General features: G+C 40.0%; 1 protein-coding gene across 1 annotated transcript in view; it reads right to left on the bottom strand.

Moving 5' to 3' along the window:
- Window positions 1-7,299, bottom strand: part of slc39a4 (solute carrier family 39 member 4) — an 8,302-nt gene extending 1,003 nt beyond the window's left edge. Inside the window, exons 1-11 of the mRNA XM_034892888.1 lie at window positions 6,816-7,299; window positions 4,569-4,898; window positions 3,549-3,750; window positions 3,078-3,226; window positions 2,779-2,962; window positions 2,299-2,471; window positions 1,993-2,190; window positions 1,389-1,493; window positions 622-676; window positions 357-509; window positions 49-236 (exon numbers count right to left, since the gene is read on the bottom strand). Of these exons, the coding sequence (XP_034748779.1) occupies window positions 49-236; window positions 357-509; window positions 622-676; window positions 1,389-1,493; window positions 1,993-2,190; window positions 2,299-2,471; window positions 2,779-2,962; window positions 3,078-3,226; window positions 3,549-3,750; window positions 4,569-4,898; window positions 6,816-7,016 (1,938 nt within the window). The 5' untranslated portion in view covers window positions 7,017-7,299. The remainder of the gene's footprint in view (window positions 1-48; window positions 237-356; window positions 510-621; window positions 677-1,388; window positions 1,494-1,992; window positions 2,191-2,298; window positions 2,472-2,778; window positions 2,963-3,077; window positions 3,227-3,548; window positions 3,751-4,568; window positions 4,899-6,815) is intronic.
- Window positions 7,300-15,409: the final 8,110 nt, after the last annotated feature.

The raw sequence follows: 15,409 nt of genomic DNA, 5'->3' as shown, positions 1-15,409 counted from the left end.
ACACACACACACACACACACACACACACACACACACACACATTCTCACCATGTCAGCCAGCCCAACATACAGGAAGAGTCCTGCAGTAATGGCAGCTATCCACTGTTTGGTGGCGAGATCAGTAGCTACAGACAGAGCGATGTACAGGCCGAGGAACGAAGTCATGGCACTGCCAAGGTTTAAAAGCAATGCCTTGCGGACAGACACACCACTGTGGAGCAAAATGGCAAAATCACCTGGAGAGAAGAAAGAGCAACAGGGTGTTGTTTAATGGAAAATTATCAAACCAGACAGTGTTTGTGTGTGTCTGTCTGTCTGTCTGTCTGTCTGTCTGTCTGTCTGTGTCTGTTCTTTACCCAGTTCATGTGGTATTTCATGGCAGAGGACAGCCAGTGATGTGGCCAGACCAGACTTCCATGACAGGGAGAAAGCTGCGCCCATCGCTAAGCCATCTGCAAAGTTGTGGATCCCGTCACCAAGTGTTATCATGTAAGGCAGCAGGCGCTTTTCTGTAGAGGCAGACAAAGTATTAGTTAGTGGTGGAGAAGCCACCATGATTAGCACTATCCTCACCATTCAATGATAGCGGGCTTATTTTTGTGCTGGAAAAGTTGTACTCACCTCTGGTGTGCTCGTTCAACCCTGAAAGGGATTTCTCATGGTCCTTATAGCCAATCTGAAATATACACATTGTATTGAACTTTTAATAATAATAATAACATGTTATTTTAGTTTGTCTTACAGTACATTAAAAACATTAACCATACAGGTAAAACTTATAGTGAAACATGAAATGACACCAGCACAGAATCATAAAACAGGAAACATAATATTGACAAATTGTGTTTGTGTCTGTATCATTACGGTATCAACATTTTGCTTAGTTTTAGCTGGAGTAGCTGAGGGTTTCTCACAGGCAGAGGCAGCTTACAGCCGTTTTAACAGGGAACATTATTAGCAGTTGTACTGCTGGGCCCTAAACACCTCCAAACGTCATTATCTAAAGACATATCTACTCTAAGTGGTATTGACCTTGCTTCCATCCCTACTAATATCTAAGTTATTTTTGATCAGGATATTTCGTGTAATGGCCACTTAAAACAAACGTCAAGAACAGCCTTTTTTCACCTTCGTAACATTGCCAAAATTAGGAACATCCTGTCTCAAAACCATGCCGGAAAACTAGTCCACACATTTTTTACTTCCAGGCTTGACTAATGTAATTCCTTTCTATCAGGTTGCTCAAATAAGTCCCTTAAAACTCTGAATAGTGGACACTTTGTTTACAGAGATTTAGTGGATTCCAAGAGGCTTTACAGAAAAGCATTTGGTTGCATTTTGGTAAGTGTTCCACCTCAAACATTCAAGTGTTAATTTTTGTTTCTAACCAGTTCTGCTTTTGAGGTTGACTGTGACTTTTCTTTTTGTTTCCTCTCCTGTTGATACATCTCTAAAACCCTCCCATGGTCACAGTGGTGTGGCTCGGATTCTTCCTAAAGAGAGAAAGAGACAAAACAATGGAGGTTGGGGCAAAAGGAAAGGTTGTGAGTAAGATGTAGGATTTGAGGAAGTAAAGAACAGAGTGGTATGTTTGGCAGTTGTAAATGCTTTAAAATTCACCTAGAGGCAGTACACACAAAAATAAAATAACTTTAGACATGTTTTTGTCAGAATGTAATAATTGGACTCTGCTGCACTTTTTGGAAAATGAGAGCCTGTACTGATGCAGGATACAGTGGAAGATTTTGTTCTTGTAAATTGCGGATTTTACCAATGGGTCAATATTTTTGTATTGCATTAATAATTGGACATGATTTATAGACAACTTTTCCTTGCCAGATTTAGGTGTGCAAATAAAAGGACAAGATCCCACTAGGTTCCCATATTTTCAAAAGCCATTGTTTAAAATTTAAAATGGTGAGTCTACATGTATATTGTTATCAGCTTAATTCTGTGTTTTATTCATACTGGTATGGTATTTTTTTGTCCTACCCCATGATGATGTTGATGATGGTGATGATTGTCTTTATACACGATGAGAGAGAAGATTGTTTCCATTAGATAAAAGTAGTAGATCCCCGCGATCAATACCAAGATTTTGTAAATGTAGTCTGGAATTTCTTCCAGCTGACTGTCATGCGAATGCGTCCGGCTGCTGGTGTTGTCTGAGTGCACATGTAAACCTAGAAACTAGACACACAGACCGCAACAACTGTGAGAAAATCACCATGATTGTCTTTCAGCTCTAGTATAAAAATATATATATATTTTGATGCGGCTTTAAATGTGTTTGCTCACCATGGGTATTAGGTGCAGCAAGGCATCTCCAGTCAGTGAACCTACAGCCAGGCTGATGCAAAACTGAATACACAACTGAAACACATTGGTGCAGGAGGTACACAGCAGAACCACAATGCCAAACATGGATGCCAGTGTTATTATAATATTGGCAATGGTTGCATAGAGGTATCCTACAGGAGAAAGAAAGAATAGAAAAAGGGGGGTTAAGAGCAGATAGACTATCTTTGAAAGAGTTTCTGGACACCTTTATTAATATTTCACAACCAAAGACAAAAGAAATATGAATGTAAAGTAAGACTTTACTACCACAAAACCTTCTGAGTTAGAAGCTTGTGAATTAGAATTTAAGTTAATTTTATAAGCTTGCATGCTTACACAGTAACAACCTGAGGGTTCTTTGAAGTGCAACTTCACCTGCCATTTTTCAATAAGAGGTGGAGGCAGGTTCCCTGTGGCTCTTTCAGAACGGTCACTTACTCTCAGCCTTGGTGAGCCCATCTGTTGTTGGTGGTTGTGTGATGTCTGCACACGCTCCGCTCAGAATCTGCTGGAGGAGCGCAGGACTGAGCCGAGCAAAGTCGGTCCGACCCAGGCCAGAGGAGACAGAGCTGTTGTCTGCCAGACCGTAGATCAGGACCAGCTCTTCAGCTGAGAAACAAAACTGGTGAAATATATGAGCACAAGTTGTCTGGTAAGACTGCTGTAGTAAACTCTAACGTCAGCTGCATACAACTATGGACTTGCATTTTTCTGCTAATTTAGCATGCAATATGTACCCGATCCCAGGTAGTGTTTCCTTCATGTCCCATGCTCCTCTTCCTCCGTCTGAAACCACTATGATCGTGATCAGAGTGTTCGTCCTGGTGTTGGTTCTCATGTTTGTGGTCAGGTCCGAGGTTCAGACTCCTCATGACATCCTCCAAATCTACCCAACACAGATACAACCCCCCCCCCCTCAGCAAAAGAACTCCAGGATTCAACTGGTTTTAGTTGATAATATGGCTAACTTTTCTTTCTAATATGACCAACTTTTCTTTACATTAATAGAGAGAAAATAACCACAAGGTATGTAAGTGTGTGAGTAAATCACTAGACACTCCAAAGTGTGCATACAAAAATATCTATGTGTGTAATAGAGCTTGCAATTTTTGGTTTGGAAGTGGTTAAACCTAAGTTTACAGTGTTATGAGTTTTGAGTGATCTATGCATGTATCTGTGTTTTCTTGTATTTCTGAAAGGACATTTACCCCCGACAGTGAAGTTCTCTGACCCCAGACGGTCAATGATGAAGTCCAGGAAGAAGCTCTCCTCAGGCAGTGAGTGGCTAATGAAGCAGTGACCTTGCAAGGCGTGATACAGGACACGGCCCAAAACTGCACCCACTTCCTGTCTCTGTTCTGCTGATGATGCGCTGACCTCTGCCATGATGTCACTGGTTGTTACACAGCTCTGGTTACCATGGTGATAAGTGAGAGAAAGGACAAAAGGTATGAGTATAACCAAAAGAGTCTTACCTACTGACTCAATTTAGAGTTGAAATTGTCAATTCATTGATTAGTTGATCAACAGAAAAACTGGACCAACAGTTCCAGCTTCTCAATGGTAAAAATGTTCTGCTTTTGTTTGTCTTTATGTGATTGTAAATTTTTATATACTGAGGTTTTGAATTGTTGGATGGTCAGAAAAGGCAATTTGATTAAGTTACCTTAGACTTTACAGAAAGGTTAGTCATTTTTTTACTGATTGCCGATGTTTTTTGCCAATTAAATCGATTGTTGCAGCCCAAATTCAATTACGATACAGTTGTCAGGAAATTACCGAGCTGTCATTTGGATCAGCACTCTTCCTGAGGGCTATTTCAATTCAGTAGCAAAGCAGGATTGAAAGGTTTTCCTGATAACTGAATGCAACTATGCCGTACTCTAGAGAGGGTTTGGGAAGGTGAGTCAGTTTTGTATGTTAATGATGTTACTTTCTCACAATTCTTTGAAAGGTTATTTAGATAACTTTTTTAATCCTGATAAATGTCTTTACAACTCATCACTTACCTGTGACAAGCAATCAAACAATCAAGAACAATGTTACCTTTCCAAATAGTTTACCTTGAGTAGGTAAAAAAGTTATTATTTGAGTAGTTTTTGTGAAGCAGTAATGTTTAATGTCTCTTGGGAGGGGCCATAGATCACCCACAGATGAGCAAACAATGAACAATACTTTTTTAGGTTTGGTTTAATAAAAATTACTTGTTGTAGTAGTCCTATGTTTACCTCAATTTCTGAGGGCTTGTAGTGGTCGTGGAGCCTTTTAAGCAGCACCTTCAATCCATCAATGTGAATGTGCTCATGGTCGTGGTCATGGTTCTGTTGCTGCTCCTGTGTGATTTTGTGTAGGAAATGTTCGGCCTCCTCTCCCCATCTCCCCTGCCTCACCGCGGTGCAGACCAGACCAGGGGTGGAGAGGTACAGGACGCATCCGGCAGCAAGAGCGGTGAACTGAGACACACTGATGGTTGCATGTTTTCTGCCTTTTCCATTTTCATCCTCTCCATGGGTGGAGTGATTCCTGATCAGCTGGTTAACGCCATCGGTTAGATCACACTACGCACAGAGTAAAACACATACAGATCTCATGTCACTTTATTGGTCGACTCAACCAAACCCAAGGCTAGATTACTATAGAAAAATAAATGGACATTGCATTAACAGAAACCTGTAGTATAATCAATATGGCTATCAACTGCTTTTATCGCCTTCTACTTTTTCAGATTAGAAGCAGGCTACAATATAAATGTACGTTGAGACACAGGTGTGGCTCACTTACCTCTAAGTGTATTTTGCTATATGTTATTTTGCAGGCTTACTTGTCTCGGATGTTTTTGCTTTCACTGTGTTTCTTATTTTCTCTGTCTTCATAATCATAATCCACTGTGAAGTTTATTCTGAAACTTCTTTTAACTGAAGACATTTTCATGAAAACTTGGATGGATATTATAATTTTTTTCAATGCTTTAAGGAATACAAATTAGATGTAATTCAGTTGTATTGGAATGGCAGCATTAGCAGATTGATATATCAGAACATGCACATAAAGCCCAAACTATCTGCCAAGCTAAATCCTAGTAGGATGGCAGTAGCTCAGTCCATAGGGAGTTGGGTTGGGAACCAGAGTGTCGCAAAGGGACCAAAGTGTGGTGGTGGACTGGTAGCTGGAGAGGTGCCAGTTCACCTCCTGGGCACTACCAAGGTGCTCTTGAGCAAGGCACCAAACCCCTAACTGCTCGGGGTGCCTTTCCATGGACAGCCCCCTCACTCTGACATCTCTCCATTAGTGCATGTACTGAGCATGTGTGTGTAATTCAAGCCGGTTTGTAATAACAACAGAGTGTAAATTGTAATTTCCCCTTGTGGGATTAATAAAGTATACATTATTATTAGGATGGTAAGGGAGAAAATGCATTTCTGTGATTGAGGTGACTTGACCCTTAACTCCTAAACTAGGAAACAAAACTGTTAAATCAACAAGGTCAAACTCATTGACCCCAGGCATTATAGACTTTCACTCTAGGTCAAATGTGGTTTATTACTTTATTGAACCTCGTGAAGGTTTTACTCATTAACACTAACAAGTTATATTACTTGACTTGTACTTCTTCATTTCACTCAGTACTTTAGTAGAAAAAAATTAAGTGTGTCATAATCTAAGCTATTTTCTTTTTGTCCATTTAATTTATAAGCAGCCACCGGAGTTGATTCTCAGCCATCACTGTCCATTTATGAAGTGTATTACTGACATGTTGCTGTTGAAGTTCAGGTACTTCACTCTCAATCGTGATTCACTGATACTTTATGATGACTTTGATAAAGTTATACTTTTGTTTAATCATTAAATACCAAACACATTTAGTCAGATTGAGAAAAATTAAATAGAACTTCTCCCATTGAGACTACTAGACAGGCATTTAGTTAATGTGGTTTGTTTGTCGTTTCTATTGCCATTTTTTTATTTATTTTTTGGAATCTTAGTTCACGTACATACAGCACACACTTTATCCATCATGTTCCGATTTTATAAAGAAAAATAAAGTAAAATGAACCAAAAGAGAAATAAGTAGGCTACTTGAAAAATATTTTTAAAATAATTTTACTTATTTGGCTTTCTAATTTAGTGTCTTTTATTTTATTGTAATGAAGGTATTTATCATCTCATATTTATGTATATTCTCTATTGTGTTTCATACAGTAAAGCACTTCGAGCTGCATTTTTTATGGGCGAAGAAAGTGTGCTACATTATACCAGTTACCATTATTATCATTATGATTGTTATCACGTATACTTATTATTATTATAAATATTAAGGAGAAGAAAAAGACGAAATCAAGTTTAACAATGTGACCGTAGATCAGCAGTTAGGCCTTCAGCTAATCACTTTTGGACCTCGACCTCTCTCCGCTGCACCTGCAGTCAGTCGCCTGGCTCTCTTACCTGGCTGCGGAGTTAAGCCTAATAAAACTTACCTTTTCACACGACACTTCACCACACTGCACACGTTTCTCCAGTGTATTAAAGACGGAGCCGAGGAACTCCCCGGTCAGATACTGCTGTCCAGGAGACACGACGCTGAGCACAGCCGCGTACGCTTCCTCCACAGCGGGAGACCCCGAAACAGAACCGAGCAAACCCCAACTGGCAAGAATTAGCAGCGTGAAGAAAAACATCTTACAACTTTGTTTAAAAAACTAATTTTCATAAGAATGGATTAGTGTAAAAGGAAATGTAAAAAAATATGCCGTTAAAGACTGATACAGGCCAAAGGTATTTCTACAGACGCATTGAGCTTTAGAGCTCAGCTCACAGCTGTTATCAGTTTAAAACCAGGATACGCGTTAACTGGACCTGGATCGTGATTGGCTGAGACGCGGCATGTACTGTCCTATACCTGTCTATTACACTAGAGGAAGGCCTCTACAACACACCTTGAATGTAGGCGATCACATTACAAGATTGATTTGTTTGGCATCATTTTGCACTAAAATCCCTTTAAGGCCAAAAAAGCTCAGCTTAGTTGGTTTAGATATAAGACTTTGTCTTTTGTCGACAATTTTATCATTGTTAAAGGATATAATTCAAACAAGACAGATATTGATAGCCATATTTAAGGATGGTCATATAGTTGGATTCTGCTCATGTATTAAAGAAATGGGGCTCCTACTATATGAATTAAAAATCACTCAAATTTTCACAAGCCCTTCCGGTTTTGAGAAACCTTATGCAAGCTGGAAAATACTCCGAAACCAGATACTATGCCATGTAGTGTACACCTTATCTGAATCCTGGACGCTGATATGATCATGTGAGCAGCAACATAGATATGAATGACCATTTTATCCATGTCCCATGTAAACTTACTCATTGACCAATGTCTGAAATTATGAATGTTAAAATTCTGATGATTTGGCAGAGTAGATGGTTAAGAAAGCTTACAAACCTGGGAGATTTACCAAAACTTGCTTTATAATTACAGCAACTCCAAACTCAGTGCCCAATGTTAGACACATTAGATTCCAATTATTTTAAGAGATTCTGGTGACACTTGGAGAAAATGTTTTATAAACTCATTGATTAAGTTAACCCTCCTGTGGTCTCTCGTCAAATTTGACCCCTTTAAAAAATCTCAAACAGGGGTTTTTTTTTAACCAAATTACCACAAAAAAATGGATTGGATCCCATACATCGCTATTCGAAGCGGACATCATATTCTAAAGGCTATGTTATACTTCTGTGTAAAATCTCCACCGCTACTACAGACGTGTAGACACAAACCTACGCCGGACCCTACGGCGTAGCCTGACGTGCACCTCTTGAAAAATGTAACTCCACGTGGCATGTTGCTTAGCTGTGGTTTGGTAGCATTGCATTTCCCCCGACTCATTATCTGGTTCTCCTTCTCCATAAACAACATAAAAACAAGGAGAGGGTTAACTATTCCTGCTACAGATTTCCCATCGTGGTCAGAAAGAACAGGGGAGACACTTTGTTTGTCTCACTATGCCTCTAATGTCACAACTTGCTCTAAAGCTAATCGTTGTGAAGCGCATTTTACAGTAGCTGGAGCCAAGCTGGCGTTCGCAAATGTGACGTCATGAGAGCATGAAACTGTTTATACTCGCTTGTGGTGGTCGCGCGAGTAGTTGCAGTCTTCTCCTGAATAGAGGTGGCGCTAATGAGCAAAGGCTACCGACATTGCCATTTCTCGAAAGTGAAGTCAGTGAAATGTCTGCTATGAAGTCAAAAGGACAAAGCTTTATTGTAAGAACTTGCCAGCTGGGTTGGTGGCATGAAGAAATCACTAGTTTAAAGACGACTTCACAGATGAACTTTTAACATTAGGGTAACGTGTAGACCAAGTTTAGCCTTATAATTTTAAACAATAGCTGTGAAACAAATACTCTGACTTTGTCCCTGTTTCTTTTAACACTTTGTATCTACACACTATCAGTAAAGAACTGGACAATCTAAAAACACTGACTGACACAAAAACAATTAAACAGTATGAATCTGTTGTTGCAGCATGATTGAAAAGGTCATGACATTTTAACATCATGATCTTGTCTGGTTCAACATGTCCACCACACACAACATGAACCTGACCTCAGCAAAATGAGATAGAATGACAGAAGAACACTGAAGAAGGGTCTTGAGAGATAATACAAAAACATAGATCATATAATACAATGATGAAAGATCAAGTTAGCATTTTTGCGTTTTCTTGACAACAAACATTGATCTGCCCTTAATGCTGTAACACGGTCACCATTATGCTACTGATAAAGAGATTTGAAACACCTGTGTGTGTATGTTTGTGTGTGTGTGTGTGTGTGTGTGTGTGTGTGTCTGTGTGCGTGCGCTTCCTGCGTTAAGTGACCACAAGGTGGTTCAGCTGCTCTGTTTGATCACAGGAAATAATTAATCTGAGCTGCAGTCCTTAAACCTTCTGTTAGGACCAATCTGAACTGGTATTTAAATGTGGTGTTGTGTCATTGCTTGAGTGTAATTAATGACACTTGCTTTATTTTTGTGATTTACTGTTTGATTTGAGATATTAAAATTAATGGCTGTTAATTTAGAAACAAAAGAGTTGTGTTTTTGCTTTTGTTGAATACCATTCATTTCTAATGGGAAGTTTAACTTTTAGTTATGTAATTTACAAGCAACAGCAGCAGTTCTATTCAGAAAGTTGTCAAGATTTTCTCCCACCGGTTAATTTCCCGGTTTCAACAAATGTACAATAGCTTTTGTTGGTACAGTATTGTTTCGTTTGTTCTCATCCGGATGTGATGAACGTCAATGATTCTGACTTTCTCTGCTGTTGCTTCATGTCTGAACTGAAATGATGTCAACAGTCGCTCGCTGTCGGCCTCACAAACCACTGAAGGGAGGATATTAAATTGATTGGTTGCACATCACTTCACACACATGAACAGACAGCAACACACAGAAACTCACACACACAAGCTGCCTTATGGCATGGGACCCCAGACATCTGTCCCTGCTACATACGCACGTACGCACGCAGACAGGCAGGCAGGCAGACACGCACACACAAACACACACACACACACACACACATATATAAACACCCCCTGCGCTGCTAATCTTTGAGACAAAACATACACTGTCCAGTGACCTGTTTTTACACCACCCTATCGTCATGTCAATCTGTGTTACAAGGTCTGTCATGCAAACCTGTAGATGTTCTCAACACACACGTTCATCAAGTCCAACACTGTCTTTCTGCCTGTCTTTCTCTGTCTCTCCGCCACTGTCTTGAACACACTCGCTGTCTGCCCTTAACCCTACTTTCTTTCTGAGCCTGATGTTTCCATTACAGAAATAAAAGCATGACGGCTAATCCAGTTATATGTTCCCTGGACCCCCCCCCCCCCCCCCCCCCCCCCCCCCCCCCCCCCCCCCCACACACACACACACACGGATGCATAAACCTGCTGAAACACAAGAAAGTACAAAGACACACATATTGCATGTGGACATACAGACACATAGACACAAAAACTTAACATTTACGCACACACAAACACACACACACACACACACACACACACACACACACACACACACACACACATAAGGGGCAAGTGATTGAAGCAAGACCCCATAAATAACAAACATTTGTAATCCACTCACACAGACACACACACACACACACACACACACACACACACACAACAAGACAATTTCCTACAGAGCTGAACATTTTTGGACTGAAAAGATCGGTAGAAAAAATAAAGGATTTTTCCCAGATTTAATCCCGATCGCTCTTTCCCATCTCTCTCTCTTTTTACAGAAATTATTCATTTATTCATTCAGATGTGAGATTTAGAGGAACTGTAGTAGATAGAATAGAAGTCACAGTGTTGATTGTTTCAAACCCATCATGACTACATCTTAACTGTCCTGACACCGAGCAGCAGGACAGCCGTTTTTCCCTTTTGTTAGTTTTAATTTTCAATAAAGTTTCAGATGCGACTCAACGTGAAATTGGCAAAATCCAAGCAGCAGACACCAACCTATTCTGACTCCAAGTTTCTGGTTCATTATGACACTTGTCTTTGTTTCCCTGCCTGATACCCTAATGAGCATGTCTTTAAAACTCTGTTAAACAGTGTTGTAACTACTGTTGAATTTAATTTCCACTTTTAACCCAACACAAACATGAAGTCCTGGTGGCAGTACAGAATATACAAAAAGGAACATCACAAGGCTTAAATGAGATCCCCCTGGAATTCTGTGCAACTTTTTGGGAAAAGTTGGGCCCTTTCCTTCTTGGCATGGTTGACTTCTCAATTGAAAAGGGGAAGTCTCAAGGGATGTTGAGCCCACAGCCTTAATTTCTTTGCTTTTGAAAAAGGATAAGTATCCTACAGTGTGGTCTAGCTATCACCATCTGAGCCTGCTTGATGCTCATGTAAAAATCTTTGGACTCTCATGTGGCAAAGTTGGTGAACTCCAACCAAACAGGATTCGTAAAAACAAGACTAGTAGCAGATAATGTTAGACGCCTTCTCCACATTGTTGATGCTGTGGAGGACGTTGATCCCCCAATGTCACTTCTTTCTCTTGATGCAATGAAAGCATTTGACAGACTTCATTGGTCATTTTTATGGTTAGTCTTAGAGGTGATGGGCCTTGGTAAAACTTTTATTAGTACGATTAAAGCTTTTTATTCTAATCCCTCAGCTCGAGGCTTAACCGGATGCATCTCCTTCTCTTTATTTCCAGTTGCCAATTGAGTCCTGCATTATTTGTTGTTTGTGTCACCATGACAGAACTTTGGTCACTCCATAATGTTCTTTTTACCAATGTTTCTAACAAACAGTGCCAGCTATGCTTTGGCCCCATTATCTCTCATTTTATCAAAACTTGGAGATTAGCTGAAACATACAGCCACATGGCTTGTAGTTGGCACACTTTTCCCCCAGTATTCAATAATACAGCAATCCTGATTGGTGGGAGGCAGATAACAGCCCACAAATGGGAACAAAGGAAAGTTCATTGTCTAAAAGACGTTTTTTTTCTTCGTGTTGAGAGGATCTAGGCAGGCGATTGCCCAGGCCTGAGTACTGACTGGCATGACGTATGGTCTACCATTCCAGAAGTATCACGCAATCAAGATCATCAACAGATTCAGCAGGTTCTGGGTGTTATGGTTTTGGTGTTTAGTCTTATTTTGGTAGTCTGTGTTTCTGTTTTGTATTTTGCTCTGTTTCCTGTTATATTTTGATTGTCTTGCTTTCTTTCTTGCCTTGTCTTGTTTTACTTCCTGTCTTTTAGTTTTCCTACCTGTGTGATTGTCTAATGTATTCCACCTGTTCCCCAGCCCTACTGTCACCTGTCCCGTGTTTGCTTGTAACCTGGTGTATTTAGTCTTTTTGTTCCCTTTTTATCTTGTGTCAGATTGTAGTGTTTTCATGTGCCAATTTCAGAGCTATTTTTTGTCCCTGGATTTTCTTTCTTCTCCAGTTACTGTTTTTTGATTACATTTCATGTTTGGATTCCCTGTTCACTTGTTTGCTACTTTCTGGAAGAAGATTTTTTCCTTTCTTTTTTGGATGTCGTGTATATGGAACTCTCTGCTGCTCGCATTAATGGAGCCCCAGGAAAGACTTGGCCCCACATTGCTGAGTCCTTGAAATTGTGACAACGGTAAGAGAAGGACCCAAATGCAAGGCTTGATAATGAACAAGTTTATTGTAACGTGGAATGGGAAGTGGTGAGGTAGAAGCCATGGACAGGGAAATGCTGACGGGAAAGCTGGGGTGGCTAGTGGGAGAGAGCACTCGTGAAAGGCGTGGGAGACCCGTGGCGAGGAACCAAGGGGAGTCAACGGGACTGGAAGCTGGTATGGATACATGCTGAGGCAGGGCACAAAGGGAGGGAGGCTGAAGGCGGAAGCCAGCTGACCGGAGACAAGATAAAGTAGTAGTGGTGAAGGCTACGGGAGAAAAAACAAAGAAGGTAAGTACAACATGCAACTCGGGGAAGGACCTGATTTAAAATGGCTTGTACGAGGTTCGCCAATGTAACAGAAGCAGGATAGCAGAAAACTAAGAAAAATAGAAAACAAAACAAAAACTCAAGGCCGTCCGACCCCAACCACAACAGAAACCCCTGTTGTAAATTTGTGCTACAGCTTTTAATTCTGTTTGTGTATGTGATTGGTCCCTTGTGATCTGACTGTGTGGGTGTCTGTTTATGTATGTGTACGTCACTCTTTCTGTTGGATTCTTTTTATGTTTTCCCCCTCCCCGTCTTTTCTCTCTGTATCTTTTGGCCCTTGGACACGTTCTTATGTCCCAGTTTTTGCTTGTAATTGTTCATAATTTCTTGTGACGCTTGTGAGCTAGTTCATGCAGTCAATTTGAGCTGTACTGCTGTACACACATGTGACATGCCTCACTACCCGTATCATTTACCAAACACACACCCTCATTTTGGCGGTGTATTTAAGCTGCCCAATTTCCCCATCTCTGCCTTGCCAATACTGCTAATGCCCTGCACCTGTATTGCTGCATGCCTCCGGCCAGGGGAAAGCTACTTTATCATCACTCCCCAATATCTCATGTAAATCAAACTGCTTGGAGGTTGGAGTCTGGCTGTCAAACACAAGTTCTGCTGCTGTAATAAACATTTTAAATGTGAGTTGTCTGACTGAATTATTATAAATGACTACACAAACTCCAACTTTAACTTGAAATGTGTCTTGCAGCCATTCACAGAACTCATACTGATTTGATTGAAGATACTAAAACATAGGATTACACAGAAAACATGCAGTAGGCCTATGATGTGTTAAACATGGAAAATGTATAGGTTAATTTATAATTATGCAAGCCTATATGAAACAATGCTCATTACATTAATGTATCAGATGCAAACAACGAATGGACACATCACCGTCATCATCCACATATTTTCATAAGAAGGATTCCTTATCAGCTGACTTACTTTGATCATTTGAATGTTTGCCTTCAAGAGAAATAAAATAAAAAAATACATCTTCATCTCATTTGTGGTGCTGCATCATTTGTCCAAAAGTTGCAGTCAGCCATCCCCACTGACAATGTTACACATTGTACAAATACTCACTGCTTGCTTTAAACGAGCTCAATAGGAATTCTATTCCTGGATAAGGTAAGTAAGTTTGCACAGTTTGAGCATGATTAGCATAACACATGAAGTTTTTGCAGTCTACACGTATTCAGGATTTTTATGGACGCTCTTTCATTTGGGTTCATTGCAGGTCCTCTGAGTGCATGGTTCACTTGTGAATGTGTGTATAGATTGTGTCTTACTTCATGGCAAGTAGGCTTCTTCTGGGAATCCTTCATGAGGCGCGCACTCACACACACACACACACACACACACAAACATTGGTCAAATGTTAATGATTATTTATTCATGGGCTGAAAAATCTTATGGTATTGCAATTTTTCAATCCCAGTAAATGGACAGAATACTGATTGAGAAAGAGAGGTTATAAAAAGAGGTGAAGGAGGGGAAAAAGAGGACAAATCGTTACGATGGAGAGACAGAGGGAGAGATAGAGAGAGAGAGTGAGTGTGTGTGAAAAAAAAGAGAGAGAGAGAGAGAGAGAGAGAGAGAGAGAGAGAACATTTTAAAAATCTGTACTTAAAATAATAACCATGTCATGGCCTGATTGGTTTGGTTTTCCCATATTTAACTCAGTGAACTGGGAAATGAGAGAGAGACGGAGAGGAATTGTGGAAAGTTGAAAGAAAAAAGAAACAAAAGACAGTGAATAAATAGAGTAAAAAAGGAACAGAAAATTAAACGAGGTGGGGATGGGAAGGAAAAAAAAGAGAAACAGAGAAAGGGAATGTGGATGGTTCATGTTTTACACTCCTGTTTATGTGTATGGAATAATCAAACAAGATAAGGTACATTGTGTAAATAAACTAGCTTAAGAGTGGCTGGTGGGCTTTTAAAGCACATTTACTTTTGCCAGAGCCCAGCTAGCTTTCCCCCCCTGTTATCAGTCTTTATGCTAAGCTGGGCTAACCGCAACCTGACTAAACACAGACTAATATCTCCCAATCAGTACCAATATGTGGAAAATGGCATTATGTTTACCACAAAAACTTTTTTGTTAATACTACATGAATGAACATATTTATTAGGGGATTAAACCCTAAAACAGCAAAACTAAAGATGATGGAAACATTTGCCTAACTTCTCCAGAGGACAGCCATTGTCCAATGATACTTTAGCAATTGTATCTAGACATGGCTTGATATCATGTCAAGATGGCTTTGTACTCCATCAATTTAGTTTTGCACTCCGATAACATTGTTGACCAATGATGGATATTATTTTGGAAAAAGGATACAAAATTGATGCAGCAGGAGCCGATATATATATATTTTTTATTCCACACATTCTTTCATTTGTATTCTTCATTGTTAAAACCAGGCGCCTACATCACCCACAATGCAACTCAACCGGCGACAGTTCAGTCTGAGATTCAAGCTTTTTGTCTTGAGCCCTAACCAATGCTGACAAGGTACACCTT

Source organism: Etheostoma cragini, chromosome 14, assembly GCF_013103735.1.
Source record: "Etheostoma cragini isolate CJK2018 chromosome 14, CSU_Ecrag_1.0, whole genome shotgun sequence".
Lineage (NCBI taxonomy): Eukaryota > Metazoa > Chordata > Actinopteri > Perciformes > Percidae > Etheostoma > Etheostoma cragini.
The sequence above is the reverse complement of the archived record's forward strand: the minus strand, read 5'-3'. Positions and strand labels throughout refer to the sequence as shown.